The sequence below is a fragment of the Salvelinus namaycush genome, chromosome 2, assembly GCF_016432855.1.
Source record: "Salvelinus namaycush isolate Seneca chromosome 2, SaNama_1.0, whole genome shotgun sequence".
NCBI classification, from domain to species: Eukaryota; Metazoa; Chordata; class Actinopteri; order Salmoniformes; family Salmonidae; genus Salvelinus; species Salvelinus namaycush.
Genome location: NC_052308.1, coordinates 16,439,906 through 16,457,553, shown reverse-complemented (window position 1 = coordinate 16,457,553; position 17,648 = coordinate 16,439,906). Strand labels below are relative to the sequence as shown.

At 41.5% G+C, this 17,648-nt stretch overlaps 1 protein-coding gene across 1 annotated transcript in view; it reads right to left on the bottom strand.

Moving 5' to 3' along the window:
* The window catches only part of LOC120024657 (immunoglobulin superfamily member 21-like), a 159,980-nt gene that overhangs the window by 100,140 nt on the left and 42,192 nt on the right, over positions 1–17,648 (bottom strand). Inside the window, exon 2 of the mRNA XM_038968924.1 lies at positions 3,197–3,318. Coding sequence (XP_038824852.1) covers positions 3,197–3,318 — 122 coding nt within the window. The remainder of the gene's footprint in view (positions 1–3,196; positions 3,319–17,648) is intronic.

Genomic DNA, 17,648 nt, shown 5'->3' with positions numbered 1-17,648 from the left:
TGGCGGCATCATGCTGTGGGGATGTTTATTAGCAGGAGGGGCTGGGAAAGTCAGGATCAAGGGAAAGATGAACGGAGCAAAGTACAGAAAGCTCTGATGAAAACCTGCTCCAGTTAGCTCAGGACCTCAGTCTGGGGCGAAGGTTCACCTTCCAACAAGATAATGACCCTAAACACACAGCCAATACAAAGCAAGAGTGGCTTTGGGACAAGTCTTTGAATGTCCTTGAGTGGCCCAGCCAGAGCCCGGACTTGAACCCGATCGAACATCTCTGGAGAGACCTTGAAATAGCTGTGTAGCGATGCTCCCCATGCAACCTGACAGAGGATCTGCAGAGAAGATTTGGAGAAACTCCCCAAATACAGGTGTGCCAAGCTTGTAGCATCATACCCAAGAAGACTTAAGGCTGTAATCGCTGCCAAAGATACTTCAACAAAGTACTGAGTAAAGGATCTGAATACTTATGTCAAAGTGATACTTCAGATTTTCTTTTTTTATATTTATAAAGTTGTAAATGTCTAAAAACCTTGTTTTTGCTTTGTTTTCATGGGATATTGTGTGTAGATTGATGAGGGTAAAAATGTACTTAATCCATTTTAGAATAATGCTATAAAGTAACAAAATGTGGAAAAGGTCAAGGGGTCTGAATACTTGCCGAATGTACTGTATATGAAGAGCACTTTGACTGGTTTTTCATTGTTCAAAGTTTGTATCTATAACCATGACAGTGTTACATAAACTGTCAAATGCTGTGCAGATGAAGAGACAATGCTTGAATTTGGTATTTTGAATGTAGCTTAATTTTTTTATATATATAGTAATTGCCATTCATCTTACATTTACATTAACATTTTAGTCATTTAGCAGACACTCTTATCCAGAGAGATTTAAAGGATTAGGGTTAATCTTAGGGTTAATGTTCTCCCATCTTTTTTGTTTTTCATCAAAAGGCCGTCAAGGTAAGGATGAGTTATGGCCTGTATCACTGTCATTTGTCAAACAGCGAGCTGTCTACTTCTGAGCCCAGGGGCAGTTGATAAAAATAAAAAAGACAGAAAAAATCACCTCCCTTTCTATTTGCAAATCTACCTCGGTAATATTGACACTACAAGCACAGCATATTCCTGATATTTAACAACGTCTTCAGAAAAAATGACAGGGCATTCAATGAGAATCTAGGGCTTTCTTGTCACGTTCTGACCTTAGTTCCTTTTTTATGTCTTTATTTTAGTTTGGTCAGAGCGTGAGTTTGGGTGGGCATTCTATGTTGTTTTTCTATGTTTTGTTCTATTGTTCTATTTCTATGTGTTTGGCCTAGTATGGTTCTCAATCAGAGGCAGGTGTCAGTCATTGTCTCTGATTGGGAGCCATATTTAGGTAGCCTGTTTTCCTTTGTGTTTTGTGGGTGGTTGTTTCCTGTGTCTGTACCATACGGGACTGTTTCGATTTTCGTTTGTTCATTCACGTTGTTATTTTGTATTTTTGTAGTGTTTAGTTTTATATATTAAAATGGACACTTACCACGCTGCGTATTGGTCCGATCCTTGCTACTCCTCAGACGAAGAGGACGAGAACCGTTACATTTCTGTGAAATTCACAATATTACAGCTTTCATTTGTGGTCACATGCCAGGGCTTTGTAGAGAACATTTACCCCTCTCAGGTGGATATGTGAGATTATGTGAAATATCAGAGCTCTGCATCCCTCTCTGCTGTTGAACTCTGTGTTCTGCCATGGAGGAAGGCATGGGATACATCAGGGAGGATTCATATTCCTCCTGACTGGTCTTGGGTGACTATGGCTGTAGCCTTTTTACCTCTCTGCTTGACTAACGCCGGCTAAGCACTCTGCCAGACAGACAGGTCAGAGCAGGTACTGTCCAACTGTTCCTCATGCTGAGACTGTCGATTCAAATCCTAATGAGTGAGTTTCTGTGTGTGTGTGTGTGTGTGCACACTTGTCCTTGTTTGAGTACATGTGTAAAATAGTCCATTCCAATGATGACTACCCCCCTGAAGGTACTGTTGGATTGTCTGAGCACATCATACTCAGTCGGGAAATGCTCAGTAGCTCAGAAATAAAAGATACATATGAGGGAGGGTGGGTGGGGGGAGAGAGAAGAGGGAGGGGGAGAGAAGAGGTGGGAGAGAAGAGGGAATGGGGGATAGAGAAGAGGGGGGGAAGGGGGAGAAGAGGGAGGGGGGAGATAAGAGGTACTAGAATGATGCAGTGTGTTGGCTTAATGGCTTCTATTACTCCTCTATACAAAGTATGAGTGCCAATATGAGAGAGGGATGGAGGAAGGCAATGAAAGCAAGAGGAGAGAATGCATGGGAGAAGGAGAGGGAGATGGGTGGGGGAGAGGGAGGTAGATGGTTGAGGGAGAGGGAGGGAGATGGTTGGGGTGGAGAGGGAGGGCGAGAGGGAGGGAGGGAGATGGTTGGGGAGAGGGAGGGAGATGGTTGGGGGAGAGGGAGGGGGAGAGGGGAGCAGATGCCAGCCGTATTGTTAAGGCTTGGGGTAAAGGAAGACAGTACCCAGGACTCCTCAGACATGTCATCTACCCAACCAGAGCCAGATGATTCCTCTCGCTCCATCCCTCTCTAGCACTCTGCAAAACTTGCTCATGCATAAACAGAAGGGCTCTATATTCTGGGATCGGGTAGGGTGTGTATGTACGTGTGTTTTGATGGGAAGGAGGGTGGCGAAGGAGGTATGGAGCACAGCCCCGCATGCAGTAGTGCTGCCCCAAGCTGTGCCTAAGGTGAACCACACTACCTGGAAAATAAAGGCGAACCACACTACCTGGAAAATAAGCAGCTCTGTGGTGGGAATAATAATTGACCTGGCCAGCTGTTTAGACAGAGCTCAACAATGAAATCTACGTCCTGAGCAGCAGAGTGGCGGAGTAGTGTCTCACCACCTCTCGTCCCCTCCCTCCTTCTCCCTGCCAAGACGATGATGGTGTTGACCCTTCATCGAGGTCATCACATCCAGTCCCAGTATCATCCGCAACAGATGGTAGGAAGGAACTAGCAAAACCTCTGCTTACTAATTCCTAGCAACATGGGGAGTTTCTTGGGATATACTGTAGGTTATATAGGCTTATAGTGTACAATGTAGCAGGGCAACAAACTAAATGGGAGAAGATTACATTTAAACATTCAATGTAGAAATGATTGGTTGTGATGCTTACCGGACCGTAGATTGGTACACAAGGTCTTCTCGTTTGCGGTAGTCCTCCATATGAGAGTAATTGGTATTAAACATAGCATCGTAGGTGAAAATTTTCTGCTTAATGGTGCCCCCGTCTGTGACCTGTCAAGCAAAAAGAGAAAGCATTAATAAAATATGGTATAAAATATATTTCTATACCTGTGAAAGGTACGTTGGTACCATAAGCTGTGTTCTGCACCAGCCAGAACACAGCTTGCAAGAGGCAAATTCAGTACCCTTACAAAAATGTACCATGGTACTACTATGGTACTTTCATTCATACCATTATACCATGGTATAGTCTGAATCATGGAAATGTACCATGGTTTAAGCCTTGGTACTACCATGGCACTGCCATTGTACCTAAATATTACCATGGTATTGCATAATTTATACCATGGTATAGATCTGAATCATGGAAATGTACCATGATTTTAGCTTTGAATTATGATGGTACTGTCATGCACCTAAATAATACCATGGTATTGCCAAATATTTAACATGGTAAGATGTGGATATGGAAATACCATGGTTTTAACCTGCATTATACATTCTACCACGGTAATGGATAATTATGATAAATGGTAACAAAAAATATCATATGGTACCATCTTTATTAATTGTGCGTTACCATGGTAGACACTCTTATGCATTAAATAAATAAATGCCCCAAGGTCAAAAGAGATTGGTTGATATTATATTGATGAATTTATATAGCAGTATGGGCAAGTTTCTGATGAAGTCAGAGGCAGACTACTATTATTGGTCCTAGTTTGTCTGTAACATCAAAGAACAAGGGAAATAATTGCTGTGGAAAAAGGGATAATACTTTCTGTATAAATAGTACCGTTTTTTGCTCATGGTTGGTTTCCCTGGGTTGCCAACCTGAAATGTGGGAGAATGTGAGATATATATATGGTAGCCTAATTTTGGGCATTTTGCAATTATTTACTGTAGTTATAGTCAAGGGGTGTTGTGCTTGTTTCGGGCCAGCAGAGGGAGCCGCTCGCTCTAGTGGTTGCTTCACACTCTTATCACTCTACAGTGGCTCTCACGCTACACTGCCTAGCCAGTGAGTCAGTTGAATGAGAGAGCCAAGCCAACTGAAAAATTAAGAGAAAAGTGCCAGATAAACAAAATATTTTAAACGTTATCATCACAGTGAGCGAGTTATAAAGCATAACATATTAAACACCAAGTTAAGCGGAGTGTAATGATATAATTGTTATTTTTGATGATGTTTTGATAGTTTCATTAATATTTAAAATTTGTTAGCATAGAAGCTAACATTGGCTAAAGTTAGATCCAGTCAAGCTAGCCTGTCGTCATGGTGACAGGATCAACACACGTTCACACAGAGTGTAAACAAAGGGAAACATTGGGTGTGTTCGTAAATTCAATCTGGAGTGCCAGACTGCGCTCAGAGTGCACTCTGGGTTAGGGTTTATCCGAGCTGGCCTCACAACGGCAGTCAAGCACCCAAGCTAACTGGCTAATGTTGGCTAGCTTGCTAGCTACTTCAAGACACAAATGAGAGAACACCTCACTCTGACCATTTTACTTGCCCTAGCAGAGCTGGTTAGGCTGTTTTTATGTTATCCAGAGTGTTGGTGACTGTAACTGCTGCTGGCAACAATTGAATTAGCCTTTTCTGTTGACGTTTACTGACACCGGCCATATTCAATGGGTATTGAGCGTTCGTAAATTTGTCAATTATTCTGCGCTTTGGCACACTCAGACGAGAGGTCTCTGAAATGGGAGTAGATAGCCAGAGTGAATTTACGAACGCACCCATTGTAACTTGCTGTTTTAAGGGATATGTTGATAATTACATGATGAAAATGTACCTATGCGATAAGATGCTAATTAATACCTTTTTACAAATGTTTTTTGTTGTTGTATGTTGACTATTTAGAATTTTATAAGAGTAGCCAAGTCAGATGAATGAGTGAGAGACAACTAAAAACTATTGAAGAGAGAAGCACCAGATGAAGATTTAAAATAGTTAGTTTATATGGTGCTTCTCTCTTCAATACAGTTTTTAGGGGATGGTGGGAAGAATTAAGCCTTGAAGATTTAAAATAGTTAGTTTAAGGTTTCAGAATCCCTTCATTCTTCTCACCATACCCTATCCATGTCCCAAGGTGAGGGTACACCACACTACTAGACCATGTGTGTTGTTGTTTTTCACTATTAGCTAAATGGGTTTAGGAGGGTACTAGGCCTATGCTTTGCCATTGCAGAGCGAATAGTCAATGTTGCATTATGTGAGTACCATAAATGAATAATTTTTGGTCACTTTACCTGAAAAACGGTGGGACACAGACCATCATAATACATTGTAAACAACTACCATGCTTTCCTGTTCCATCACGACATGCTGCTAGTACAAAACCATGGTATTTCTTTCATTGTACTATCATGGTTCATTTTTGTACAATGAAAAAAAAAACTTTTTTTTTTGGTCACTACCATAGCAGGAAAATACCATGGTATTTTCCTGCCATGGTAGTACAACGAAAACTACCATGCTAATACCATGATAATACCATGGTACATTTTTGTACGGGTACCCAGGACTTAAATTATCTAATTGAACCATTTACTGCCACGATAAGGTGTTTTTTTCTGTCTAAAAAGGGTGATAAGGAGCCTTTCAAACTAATTTTGAAAACTGCCAATGTGATGAAATCAATGTGACACTCACTTATGTAGTTTTAGGTATGTGCCCATGTATATAGCTGAGTCTTAATGAAGACTGACACTCTGCAGCGTTCTCTAGGTGTCAAGCAGTCGGAGGTATTGGCTTGTGATGAGATATTGCGGAGGTGGGGGATATATTCAAAGCACCCTAGTCTCATTTTGCATCCCCTTCTCTTTTTTTGTGGGCTGCACAGTAAATGATGGAGCACCGCTCTCCTCTCTAATATTCACAGGGGAGAGGAAGTCACTTAGCATTTGAATGACTGTGATTTCTCTTCTCTTCAGCGCGACAGACAGACGTAAAGAAAAAAGGTGACAGGATTTTAATGGAGCCGCTAATGCCGTTTTGAAGGAGGACATTGTTGGTGGGTTGGGGATCTTTCTTCCCTTCGCACTGAAGATGATCTCATCCGCTTCCTACAGATGTAAGATCTTAATTTTTGTCAGTTTTCTACAGCAGGAAAATAATCCTGCAGCAACAGGAAATGTGAATTATTATGTAGATTATAATTAATGGACATTTTTGTAGGGGTTGATAGATTTTGGGAAAAAGGGAAAATCAAGTCAGAAATGTGTAAACTTCAGAAGCCTTTTTAACCTCAAATAAGTTGAACATTTCCTGCATCGCAGTAAAGTTCCCCTGCAACAGTGTCACGTTCTGACCTTAGTTCCTTTTTTATGTCTTTATTTTAGGTTGGTCAGGGCGTGAGTTGGGGTGGGCATTCTATGTTGTTTTTCTATGTTTTGTTCTGTACGTTATATTTCTATGTGTTTGGCCTAGTATGGTTCTCAATCAGAGGCAGGTGTCGATCGTTGTCTCTGATTGAGAATCATACTTAGGTAGCCTGTTTTCCCACTATGGGTTGTTGGTAGTTGTTTCCTGTTTCAGTGTTTGCACCATACGGGACTGTTTCGGTTGTTTGTTCGTGTTTTGTTATTTTTGTTCTGTGTTCATTTTGATTTATTAAAAATCTATTATGGACACTTACCACGCTGCACATTGGTCCGATATTTCCTACTCCTCCTCAGACGAAGAGGACGAAAGCCGTTACAAACAGGGTGATCAAATTAAAATCCTATCTGTAATCCAATCCTCTCGGAAGTAAATAAGGCTTATGCATATTGTGATTAGTTACTGCATAATGTACACAACACTTCACGAGGGGACAGTACTGCGTAATTACTTTTATTTGAGCAAACAATTCTGGTGCCCCATAAATGACTGTGGAACAACTCATATCACCTCTCTGTCTCTGAGGAAGGGCGCTAAATACCTCAGGCAGTTGCTAAGAGGTGCACAGGGATTGCTTGGTTACCAATCCACACCACTCCGGCCAACTGATGTTTCTTCTTCAAGATGAGTCTAGATTTGCCTCCCTCCCTGACAATTTCTAGAATGTGAACACATTCTGACCATTCTGATTGGTCCCATAAACCGATGGGTTGAGCCAGAGCCGGCCTACATGATGACGTTATAAACTTTGATACTCACACAACTTCTAGGATGGCAGTTTCAGACTGAATGTACTGTATGTAGCAATCAATTAAATTCAGGGTGTGTCGTCCGGCAAACACAGAGGTAGAAGTACTGGAACAACAAATATTGTGTTTTTTAGGATATGTATAACAGTTGTAGGTGGTATTAGTGGAATACATTTTTGCCTGCTGTAACAAAGGTGGGTGACATCACATTTTCATTGCTATGGAAGATTAATTGCAGGGAGGTGTAATCAGTGAAAGGATTCAGGACATACTGGTGAGGATAGGGACCATGACCCCCCACAGGCACAAAGTGTTTACTTGGCTTGGCCACAAACAGACTTTCCTTGAGACACCACTTTGCCCAAGGAATGCTTTGGCACCACACTCAAGGATCCAAGATTATTATAGCCATCTGTTCCTCTTTTAAATGTCAATTCAGGGATGTAGAGACACACCAGCGAGGTGGCATCGTTCCGAGGTTTACAGGGAGAGGCAACAGCAAAAGGTCAGGCGCTAAAAGCAAAGCCGTGTTGGAAAATGGTGCTTTCCCACCAACCTGCTCTGTGCCTGGATTGTAGTCATTGTAATGGACATTTCAGAAAAACTGTAAGAGACATTTTTCTCTGACATCACTTTACAACAAAGTATGGAATATTGTAAGTGAATGATGTTGATATGTTGAACTCAGGGGAATGTGTGTTTGAGATATAAAAGTTAAATGACAAGTTCAAATCAATGACAAGTGTGACGGCTGTACCGTGGACCGCACAGTAAAAAACCCTGCCTAGCAAATATCCTTATCCTTCTTATATCCCATAACTGTTTTGCAGAAATGCACAATTACAGTCGTAACATTATAGTTCACGTTGTAACAGCCACTGGTGTCATCTAAAGTCATAATTTAACTAATATCCTAATCTACAAACAGTCAAAGTTCTAGGTAATGTCTCCTGTACCTCCGTGCTCCATGTCGGCAGCATGTAAGCCAGTTGTGTTCTGGAATTCCGTTGTTAAAGTATGTTTCCGGAGGAGCGTTGGAAAGTTCCACAGATCTATTCATTGCAGGAAAAAACTTTTTTCCGTCACATATTGAAATAGCAAAGTACTTTTCAAACATTGATATTGTGCACTGTTAATGCTAAAATAACTTCATGTATTTAAAATAACCTGAAACGTTGTATCATGATCATGTTTATTGAAAATGAATGGTTTGCAAAACCGGCCCGGCTCCAAAAGGGGTCAAAAGGTGGCTCAGTTAACTTGTGCCCCTCAGTTTTAGTTTTATGTCCCTTGATAAAAAATAGCTAAAAAGTTAAAATGATTGAGTGACAGGTTGGCACAAAATCTGTATCTTCGCTGTGCTGTGAGAGCACAATGGACAGAGCGCACCGTGGTGTGTGTAGGGGACTATGGAAAGCCACTGGGGCAGTTAGGTATACTTTATATACAAAAGTATGTGGACACCCCTTGATATTAGTGGATTAGGCTATTTCAGCCACACCCATTGCTGACAGGTGTATAAAATCGAGCACACACCCATGCAATCGCCATAAACAAATATTGGCAGTAGAATGGCCTTACTGAAGAGCTCAGTGACTTTAAACGTGACACCATCATAGGATTCCACCTTTCCAACAAGTCAGTTCGTCAAATTTCTTCCCTGCTAGAGAGCTGTTCCGGTCGACTGTAAATGCTGTTGTGAAGTGGAAACATCTAGGAGCAACAACGGCTCAACACAAGCTCACAGAACGAGACCGCCGAGTTCTGAAGTGCGAGGCGTGTAAAAATAATTTTTTCTCAGTTGCAACACTCACTACTGAGTTCCAAACGGACTCTGGAAGCAACGTCAGTACAATGACTGTTCGTCGGGAGCTTCATGAAATGGGTTTCCGTGGATGAGTAGCCACACACAAGGCTAAGATCACTATGCACAATGCCAAGCGTCAGCTGGAGCGGTGTAAAGCTTGCCGCCATTGGACTCTGGAGCAGTGGAAACGCGTTCTCTGGAGTGATGAATCACACTTACCAATCTGGTAGTCCAATGGACAAATCTGGTTTTGGTGGATGCCAGGAGAACACTACCTGCCCCAATGCATAGTGCCAAATGTAAAGTTTGGTCGAGGAGGAATAATGGTCTGGGTTCCGGTGAAGGGAAATCTTAACACTAGAGCATACAATGACATTCTAGACAATTCTGTGCTTCCAACTAAGTGGCAACAGTTTGGGGAAGGCCCTTTCCTGTTTCAGCATGACAATTCCCCCGTGCACAAAGTGAAGCCCATAAAGAAATGGTTTGTCGAGTTCGGTGTGGAAGAACTTGACTGGCCTGCACAAAGCCCTGACCTCAACTCCATCGAACACCTCTGGGATGAATTGGAACGCCGACTGTGAGCCAGGCCTAATCGCCTAACATCAGTGCCTGACCTCACTAATGCGCTTGTGGCTGAATGGAAGCAAGTCCCTGCAGCAATGTTACAACATGTAGTGGAAAGCCTTTCCAGAAGAGTGGAGGCTGTTATAGCAGAAAAGGGGGGACCAACTCCATATCAATGCCCATGATTTTGGAATGAGATGTTCGACGAGCAGAAATCCACATACTTTTGGTCATGCAGTTTATGACTCCTTAGGGTTTCCATAAAGGAGCGGGAAAAAACGAGCTTCACTTAGTGGTCCTTCACGCAATGTCATCTGAGAATGTGGTGAATGACTTTTTTAAACATCTGGACTTTTTGACTTCAGTTCTTTTTTAAGTTGAAGCTTTAGGACAGTTTGTTTTTACAATTCAGTTTATATTTGTTTATTTTAACACACCTTTTGGTTTATCTTCTCCTGTCATAATTTGGAATAAAACCCCTAATTATGTGTGTCTCTTGTTTCCTACTTGGTCATCCATGGTAACAAGTACCTCATTCACCACATAGAAGGTACTTTTGTTCAAACCTGAATAACTACCATAATGTGTTTAGGCAGAAAGTGCAAAAAAAACAAAGCACTTACCAAAGCACGTATCTATTGTAGATAGATACTGTCCCTGGCGCTGAGTTATAGGACGCTCTGAAAAAGCCTGAGGTCTGTTAACTGAACATTTTCAGTCCCTCTACCTTTTCACAGTCCATCTAATCCAATAGACATTACAATTGTTCATGTCTTCCCCCTGAATGATGTGTCAAATTATGCAGATATCAGATCCAGGTTGTCTGGATCTACAAGTACTAGCGAGAGGATTGCTGCCTCAGACAGGTGGTCATGTGGCACCCTCTCTTTTTCTAGCCCTCAATGAATTCACTTCTTAATTAGGAACGACCTGGATGCACAGGCAAAATGACACCTCTCACAACGCACACACATCGGTGGACCGACCATGTTCCTAGAGAAGGGACAGCTTTGAGGAGAGAGGGAGAGAGAGAGACGGTGCCAAAGTCGTTGCGCAAGAGTGAGGGTGAAGGTAAGAGGGAGATGAGCACTCTTTGATGTTAGAAAAGCACAGTTTGGGGAGGCAACGCTTTGCTTCAGTTGCTTTGTTGAATCCAGGCTGTGCATTACAGAGGTGCAGTGGCGATTTTAGCATGTAAATCTTGGTGGGCAAATTCAAAAACGTTTTTTTAGATGCATGCCAGCAAAGACACTACACAACACTAAACAATACATTAATTGCACTATAACGGCAACACGCGGTGCCCACAAACTGTTAGGGCCTACAGAGCTTTCTATCCAGCACAATGGAGTGAATCCTTACCACCGCTACACCTGGCTTCAGCGGAGCCTTGTCTGCCAGCAAAACAATTCATTTAGACTCGTTTAGTGCCTTTTTTAAAAACATAGCTGATATGGCTGACTTGCTTAAGGCATACAGTATTGAAGTCCAGAGAAAATACAAACAATTTTATTTGAAGTAGTATCAGAGAGAAGTACCAAGAGGAGGAGTAGAAATAAGCCCAAGTTAGAATCAAAGGTCCATGGCTACTTTTTTCACTGCAGCGATTATCCCTTACAGCCAGCCTGTTACAGTACTCTATCCTATTATGATTGAGAACAACATCAAAAGATAGCTTCAGGATTCCTCAGGTCTGATTAGCTGCCACTGTTGCTTTGAATATTTTTTCTTGAATGAAACGCTCTTCAGGGACTCACTGGGAAGCATGAATGAGATTTAAGGAGGAGTTGTGTAAGACACCTGTGATTTGTAATTTCAGCAGTTCTCAATTAAAAGTTGCATGTTGTAATCTAGTTGGATGCATCGTTGACATAGCGGTAGTGACATGTACACTCATGCGGTTAATCACTCACAGATAGACTGCGGGAGTTGAGTTGACTCCTGAGTCCTAGGCTGCTGCACTAACTTACTTATAATGTTACATGGCATTGATATCAAGAACAACACACAACCACATTGAAGTGAACTTAACAGCTTGGTTATCTATTCTCTCTGATCATTTGATTTGAAATGTTGACCTCTCTTCTAATGTAATGCAGATAGAAGCGATCAAGCGGCTATTTGATATTGCATTAGGAATAATTGTGAGAAGTTAGACAATTATGAGACAATTATGTTTTCAAAGTATTTAACAAAATTATATCCCCTGAATATGATCTCATTTGGAAGTGCTTTACCATAGAAATACTGGTTATGATGCTACAAAGCAAGTTATTTTGGAGAGAGTAAATCTTATTTGGCTTGCATACACTTTATTTTATTGTTCCTGTAATTGTAGTCAACATATCATTTTGATTTAGAGTGCCTAGTCCACATCCTGATTCCCATGCGGAAGGACGAGCATCCTCAGGAGTGCAGTTAAAGTATTTAAAAAGGCCTGTTGTTTAGGTCTACTGGTTCAATGACCTTATTCAAATAGTCCCATAAAAGGCAGCGATACACAAACATCAGTCGAAATTTATAGCATCAGATAAATCTGTTACCTGTCATGTATCTTTTAAAAGCTGTTAAGATATCTCTGAGTCAAGCCCTTTTTCTTCCTATCAGTAAAAATCAGTGAGGAAATGTATGCCTGCAGAGTAAAAGCCCTGATGAATTAAGTTGAGAACAGTCACAGAAAGATAGACTGAGATGTAAAGCAGCTGTGATGCGTTAATAGAGTGCTCTGACGTCCCTAGCCCTTGGCTGACATCTCCAATGGCACGCTTTTGAATAAAACAAGACATCTGATTGGATATGTGGATGTGGTTGTGTACTGTATGTGGTCTAACCACTGCCTCCCTCCCCCGGGGCCTCTTGACAAAATGGTTATTGCTCGGCAGATTCTGGTGTTCAGCTAGAATTGATATATCTGCATGCAAGCTCCACCATTGTAGTCAAAAATCCACATGTAAACAACAACTGACAAATATGGAGCATTAGCTTTTTTCATAATTAATCTTTTATTATCTATCATACAGTTTAGCTTTTTAATGTTTCAGTAACTTTGGCCTTGGAGACATGAAAACTTCTACCAAAACCACTCAACAGCCCGCTGTATCATTTTTATAAACACAAAGCCCTAGAGACCCTTCTGAGCACATCAAAAGCAAAAACTTTGTTTTGGGTTAATAAAAAAATATATTTTTAGATATTGTCTCTTTGATATAATTTTAAAGACACATTTCACCATGAAGCTGTTACTGTGTCTGATATTCACAAAACATGTCAGCACCTTTCAGGAGATGAAGGAGGTATTTCTCAACCTCTGACATCTTTGTTTGTCTTTTTTCTCATCTTTTTATCTTTTTCTAAGGGTTTTCTACAAGGACAAGGACATAATAAGCAGCTTACTCTTATTTCATTCTGTTCTGACTTAGTCTGTTGAATGTGATGCAACTAACTGATGTAAGCATATCTGGAAAGTTATGGGGTGAGAAAAAGGATAATGTGTATTTAATGGAGCCTCCTTATCCCAGCTCAGTGTGACTGTATAAGCATCAAGCTTTGTGACACCCTCTCACAGATATCCCATGGCTATTTGTAGCCTTGTTTTAGGTCTTCTCATCAAACCTAAATTCTTGTAAAGACAGATAACTGATCAGTTACGGCAAGAAATGGTTTTAGTCATGGAATATTTATAAGACCTCTTCAATTGCCCGTCAACAAAACAAAGCATTTCTCCTTTAGCTCACAAAGGTCAGGAATCTGTGATCCGAGAAACAGGCATGCCGTTTGAACATCCTTTTATCCCAATGCCTCTCTTAGAACCCATTCAGCATTGTGGTCCGCCTACAAAATACATTATTTCCTTACCTACTCAACCATACAAACATAGAATGATGTAGAGGAGAAGGGTTACTGTTTTAGGCAATGCTGTTTATCCCATTTTACTGTTGAAATTAATGGGCATTTTTTTCTCAGCCTGACCACAGCAAGACCAACATTAATCCAGTTGCACTTAGAGGCGCAAAACACAAGACCCAAGACCTCTTACAATAACATCCATTTAGACAAACATCAATGTCTCCAATTTCATCAAGGACATATACTACCGGTCATAAGTTTTAGAACACCTACTCATTCAAAGGGTTTTCTTTATTTTTATTATTTTCCTCATTGTAGAATAATAGTGAAGACATAAACTATGAAATAACACATATGGAATCATGTAGTAACCCAAAAAATGTTAAACAAATCAAAATACATTTTATATTTGAGATTCTTCAAATAGCCACCCTTTGCCTTGACGACAGCTTAGCACACTCTTGGCATTCTCTCAACCAGCTTCACCTGGAATGCTTATCCAACAGTCTTGAAGGAGTTCCCACATACGCTGAGCACTTGTTGGCTGCTTTTCCTTCACTCTGTGGTCCGACTCATCCCAAACCATCTGAATTTGGTTGAGGTCAGGGGATTGTGGAGGCCAGGTCATCTGATGCAGCACTCCATCACTCTCCTTCTTGGTAAAATAGCCCTTACACAGCCTGGAGGTGTGTTGGGTCGTTGTCCTGTTGAAAAACAAATGAGAGTCCCACTAAGCCCAAACCAGATGGGATGACGCTTCGCTGCAGAATACTGTGTTAGCCATGCTGGTTAAGTGTGCCTTGAATTCTAAATAAATCACAGACAGCGTCACCAGCAAAGCACCCCCAAACCATAACACCTCCTCCATGCTTTGCAATGGGAAATACACATGCGGGGATCATCCGTTCACCCACACCGCGTCTCACAAAGACATGGCGGTTGGAACCAAAAATCACCAATTTGGACTCCAGGCCAAAGGGCCAAAGGAGTCAAGCCCTTCCACCGGTCTAATGTCCATTGCTTGTGTTTCTTGGCCCAAGCACGTCTCTTTTCATATTGGTGTGCTTTAGTAGTGGTTTCTTTGCAGCAATTTGACCATGAAGGCCTGATTCACACAGTCTGTTACTTGAACTCTGTGAAGCATTTATTTGGGCTGCAATTTCTGAGGCTGGTAACTCTTAATTAAATTATCCTCTCCAGCAGAGGTAACTCTGGGTCTTCCATTCCTGTGGCGGTCCTCATGAGATCCAGTTTCATCATAGCGCTTGATGGTTTTTGCGACTGCACTTGAAGAAACTTTAAAGGTTCTTGTAATTTTCCGTATTGATGGACTGTCATTTCGCTTTCCTTATTTGAGCTGTTCTTCTCATAATATGGACTTGGTCTTTAACCAAATAGGGCTATCTTCTGTATAAACCACCTGCCTTGTCACAACACAACTGATTCCACAAATTAACTTTTAAGAAGGCACACTTGTTCATTGAAATGCATTCCAGGTGACTACCTCATGAAGCTGGTTGAGAGAATGTCAAGAGTCATCAAGGAAAAGGGTGGCTATTTGAAGCATCTCAAATATAAAATATATTTTGATTTGTTTATCACTTTTTTGCTTACTACTGTACATGATTCCATATGTGTTATTTCATAGTTTTGATGTCTTCACTATTATTCTATAATGTAGAAAATAGAAAAAATAAAGAAAAACCCTTGAATGAGTAGGTGTTCGAAAACTTTTGACCAGTAGTGTATCTCATCAGGCAGTTTATAAAATAATGTCGCTCTCCTTATGAGTTGCAGGTATGAGTTTAATGGTTGTGGGGCTTTATTTATGGTAACATTGTCTGACAGTTTTGTTCCATGTTTAGTCTGTTAGACCTCCCATGGGGAATGTTAGGATGCTTCTAGCTTTCATGCTTTCCCTACCCCACATCTGAACCATAGCTACCTTTTTTTAAGCTTTGAAGATCTGAAAGCTGTAAAATGCGCAATTGTCAGTGCCCTGAGCCGATATGTGCTAATACAGTATGTGCAAGAAACCATCTATTTACAGACAAAAATCACTGCACCAAATGTGTGCTCTACATTGAGGACATCTAACCTCATGTAATAGTAAAAATATAATGCATTTTTTCAGATGACAGACACACTATTTCCCCCCTGCTGCCTCATGTGGGTTTTTGCAGTTGCAGTCTGTGATTCGACTGTGCTCTGGAATCTTTTCCCAAGGGCTCCTTCAGTAAGGAAACAATGGCTTTTTTCACACTTTCATTTGACAGCTCTTGCTTGCAGCAGACTTGGAAACAGATTAATGAGAGGAGATGTGTGGAGTAGACAGTGAGGGAATGAGAGTGAGAGAGAGAGACTTTTCCTCTGTCCTATTTACACCCTGCACCCTCTCTGCAATGTGATGCTGTTGTCTCTCGCTTCATTAGCCAGTGCCGCTTGATCACAGGGCCTTGAAATCCCCTCAGCCCTCACCAGACGACCAAAACACCTCTCAAACACAGTTCATATTTCTCTGGTCCCTAGACGATAACAAGTCGTCCACCACACTCTCATGCTTTTCCCCCTTTAGCTGTGAGACTCGTCTAAATCAAGGCCATGTTTTCTGTTCTCATCACCACAAGCAAGTAAACATTAACGCCATGGACACACTCATTGTTTTCTCCCTGCTTTTTCTCTCAAATTGGAAGCCATTAGACTACGTCTCTACAGTGACTCGTAACACCAGTCCCTTGTAAAGAGCCCTGTTGAATGAGCCTCTATAAACTGCACATCTCAGTGTGAGCAGGAGGGGGGAGGTAGTGATGTGATGTTAGAGATGTTAGTGGTGTGTTCGACGATCCAGCTTGTAAAGTGTGAACTGTGATCTGGCATCAGTGGAGAGGTTACTGCCTGGTGCTCATCATTAGATCTGATGTCTCTGTGCAGTAAGAATGTGCCCTACAGGGAGAGGGCAGAGATCAAATGGCTGCCCAGTCTCCCCAGTCCTATCTGATAAGTCGTCCTGTCCTGTTCAGTCTCCTCTCACAGTGGGGCGCAGATGGGATTGGAATCCCTGTCCATCACAGCAGACAAATGGTGCAAGGACAAACACATCTGGTGCCCGGGGGCGCAGTTCTGATGCTGTTTTCCTTCCACCCAGTGCTCTGAATCTTACCTCTTTGGACTACCACACCAGGGCCGTGCAAAATATGTCGCCTCTGCAAAACCATGGCTGCCACTTTAGCAGGCCTTTAATGTCAAAATTATTTCATTTAGATTAGCAATATCTTCTACTTCAGTGGCTTAGGGGTGCTTCATTTATGGAAGAGCTGTGTGTGTGTGTTTAATAATTTGGTGGGTGCTTATTTTTGTCCTATTTCACACCTATATGTGTGTATTATACACATGTGTGAATTGGAAATGTGTTTATTGCATATCCCAACACCCCCTGAGAGTGGGGTCACAGCCAGGGTCGGCCATTATTAACCGCAACACCAGAGCAATTAGGGTTAAGTGCTTTGCTCAAGGGAACATCGGCAGATGTTTCACCTTGTCAGCTCGGGGATTCGAACTAGCAACCTTTCAGTTACTGGCCCAGCACTCTAACTGCTAGTCATGTGTGTGCGTTTGATTGTGGGTGTGTGTGTGTTGCACCAATGCCATGGATGAGCTCACTCCCACTGTCCATCAGTGGCTCACATTGTGAGTGTATGATGTTTTACTCCACATACCAAGCTTGCCTGCTGAGAATCCTTCACTTCAAATCACATACAGTCATGCAATATGGTAAATTAATTCACCTTGCAGTCATATTGAATAACTATGTATCTTCCTCCATCTCGTCTATCCCTAGCCTGTGATATTTATTCCACATACCGGATATAATCAGATTATTGAAGAATAATTTTCCAAAGGATATGTTTGTTTTGCATTACATGTGTTTATCATGCACTAAATGCAGTGTTAATAGCAACCTTTACTTACTGTTAAGCAGCTTTCTTTCAAGGCATTGAAAGTAGTAATAAATAATGTAGAAAATAAG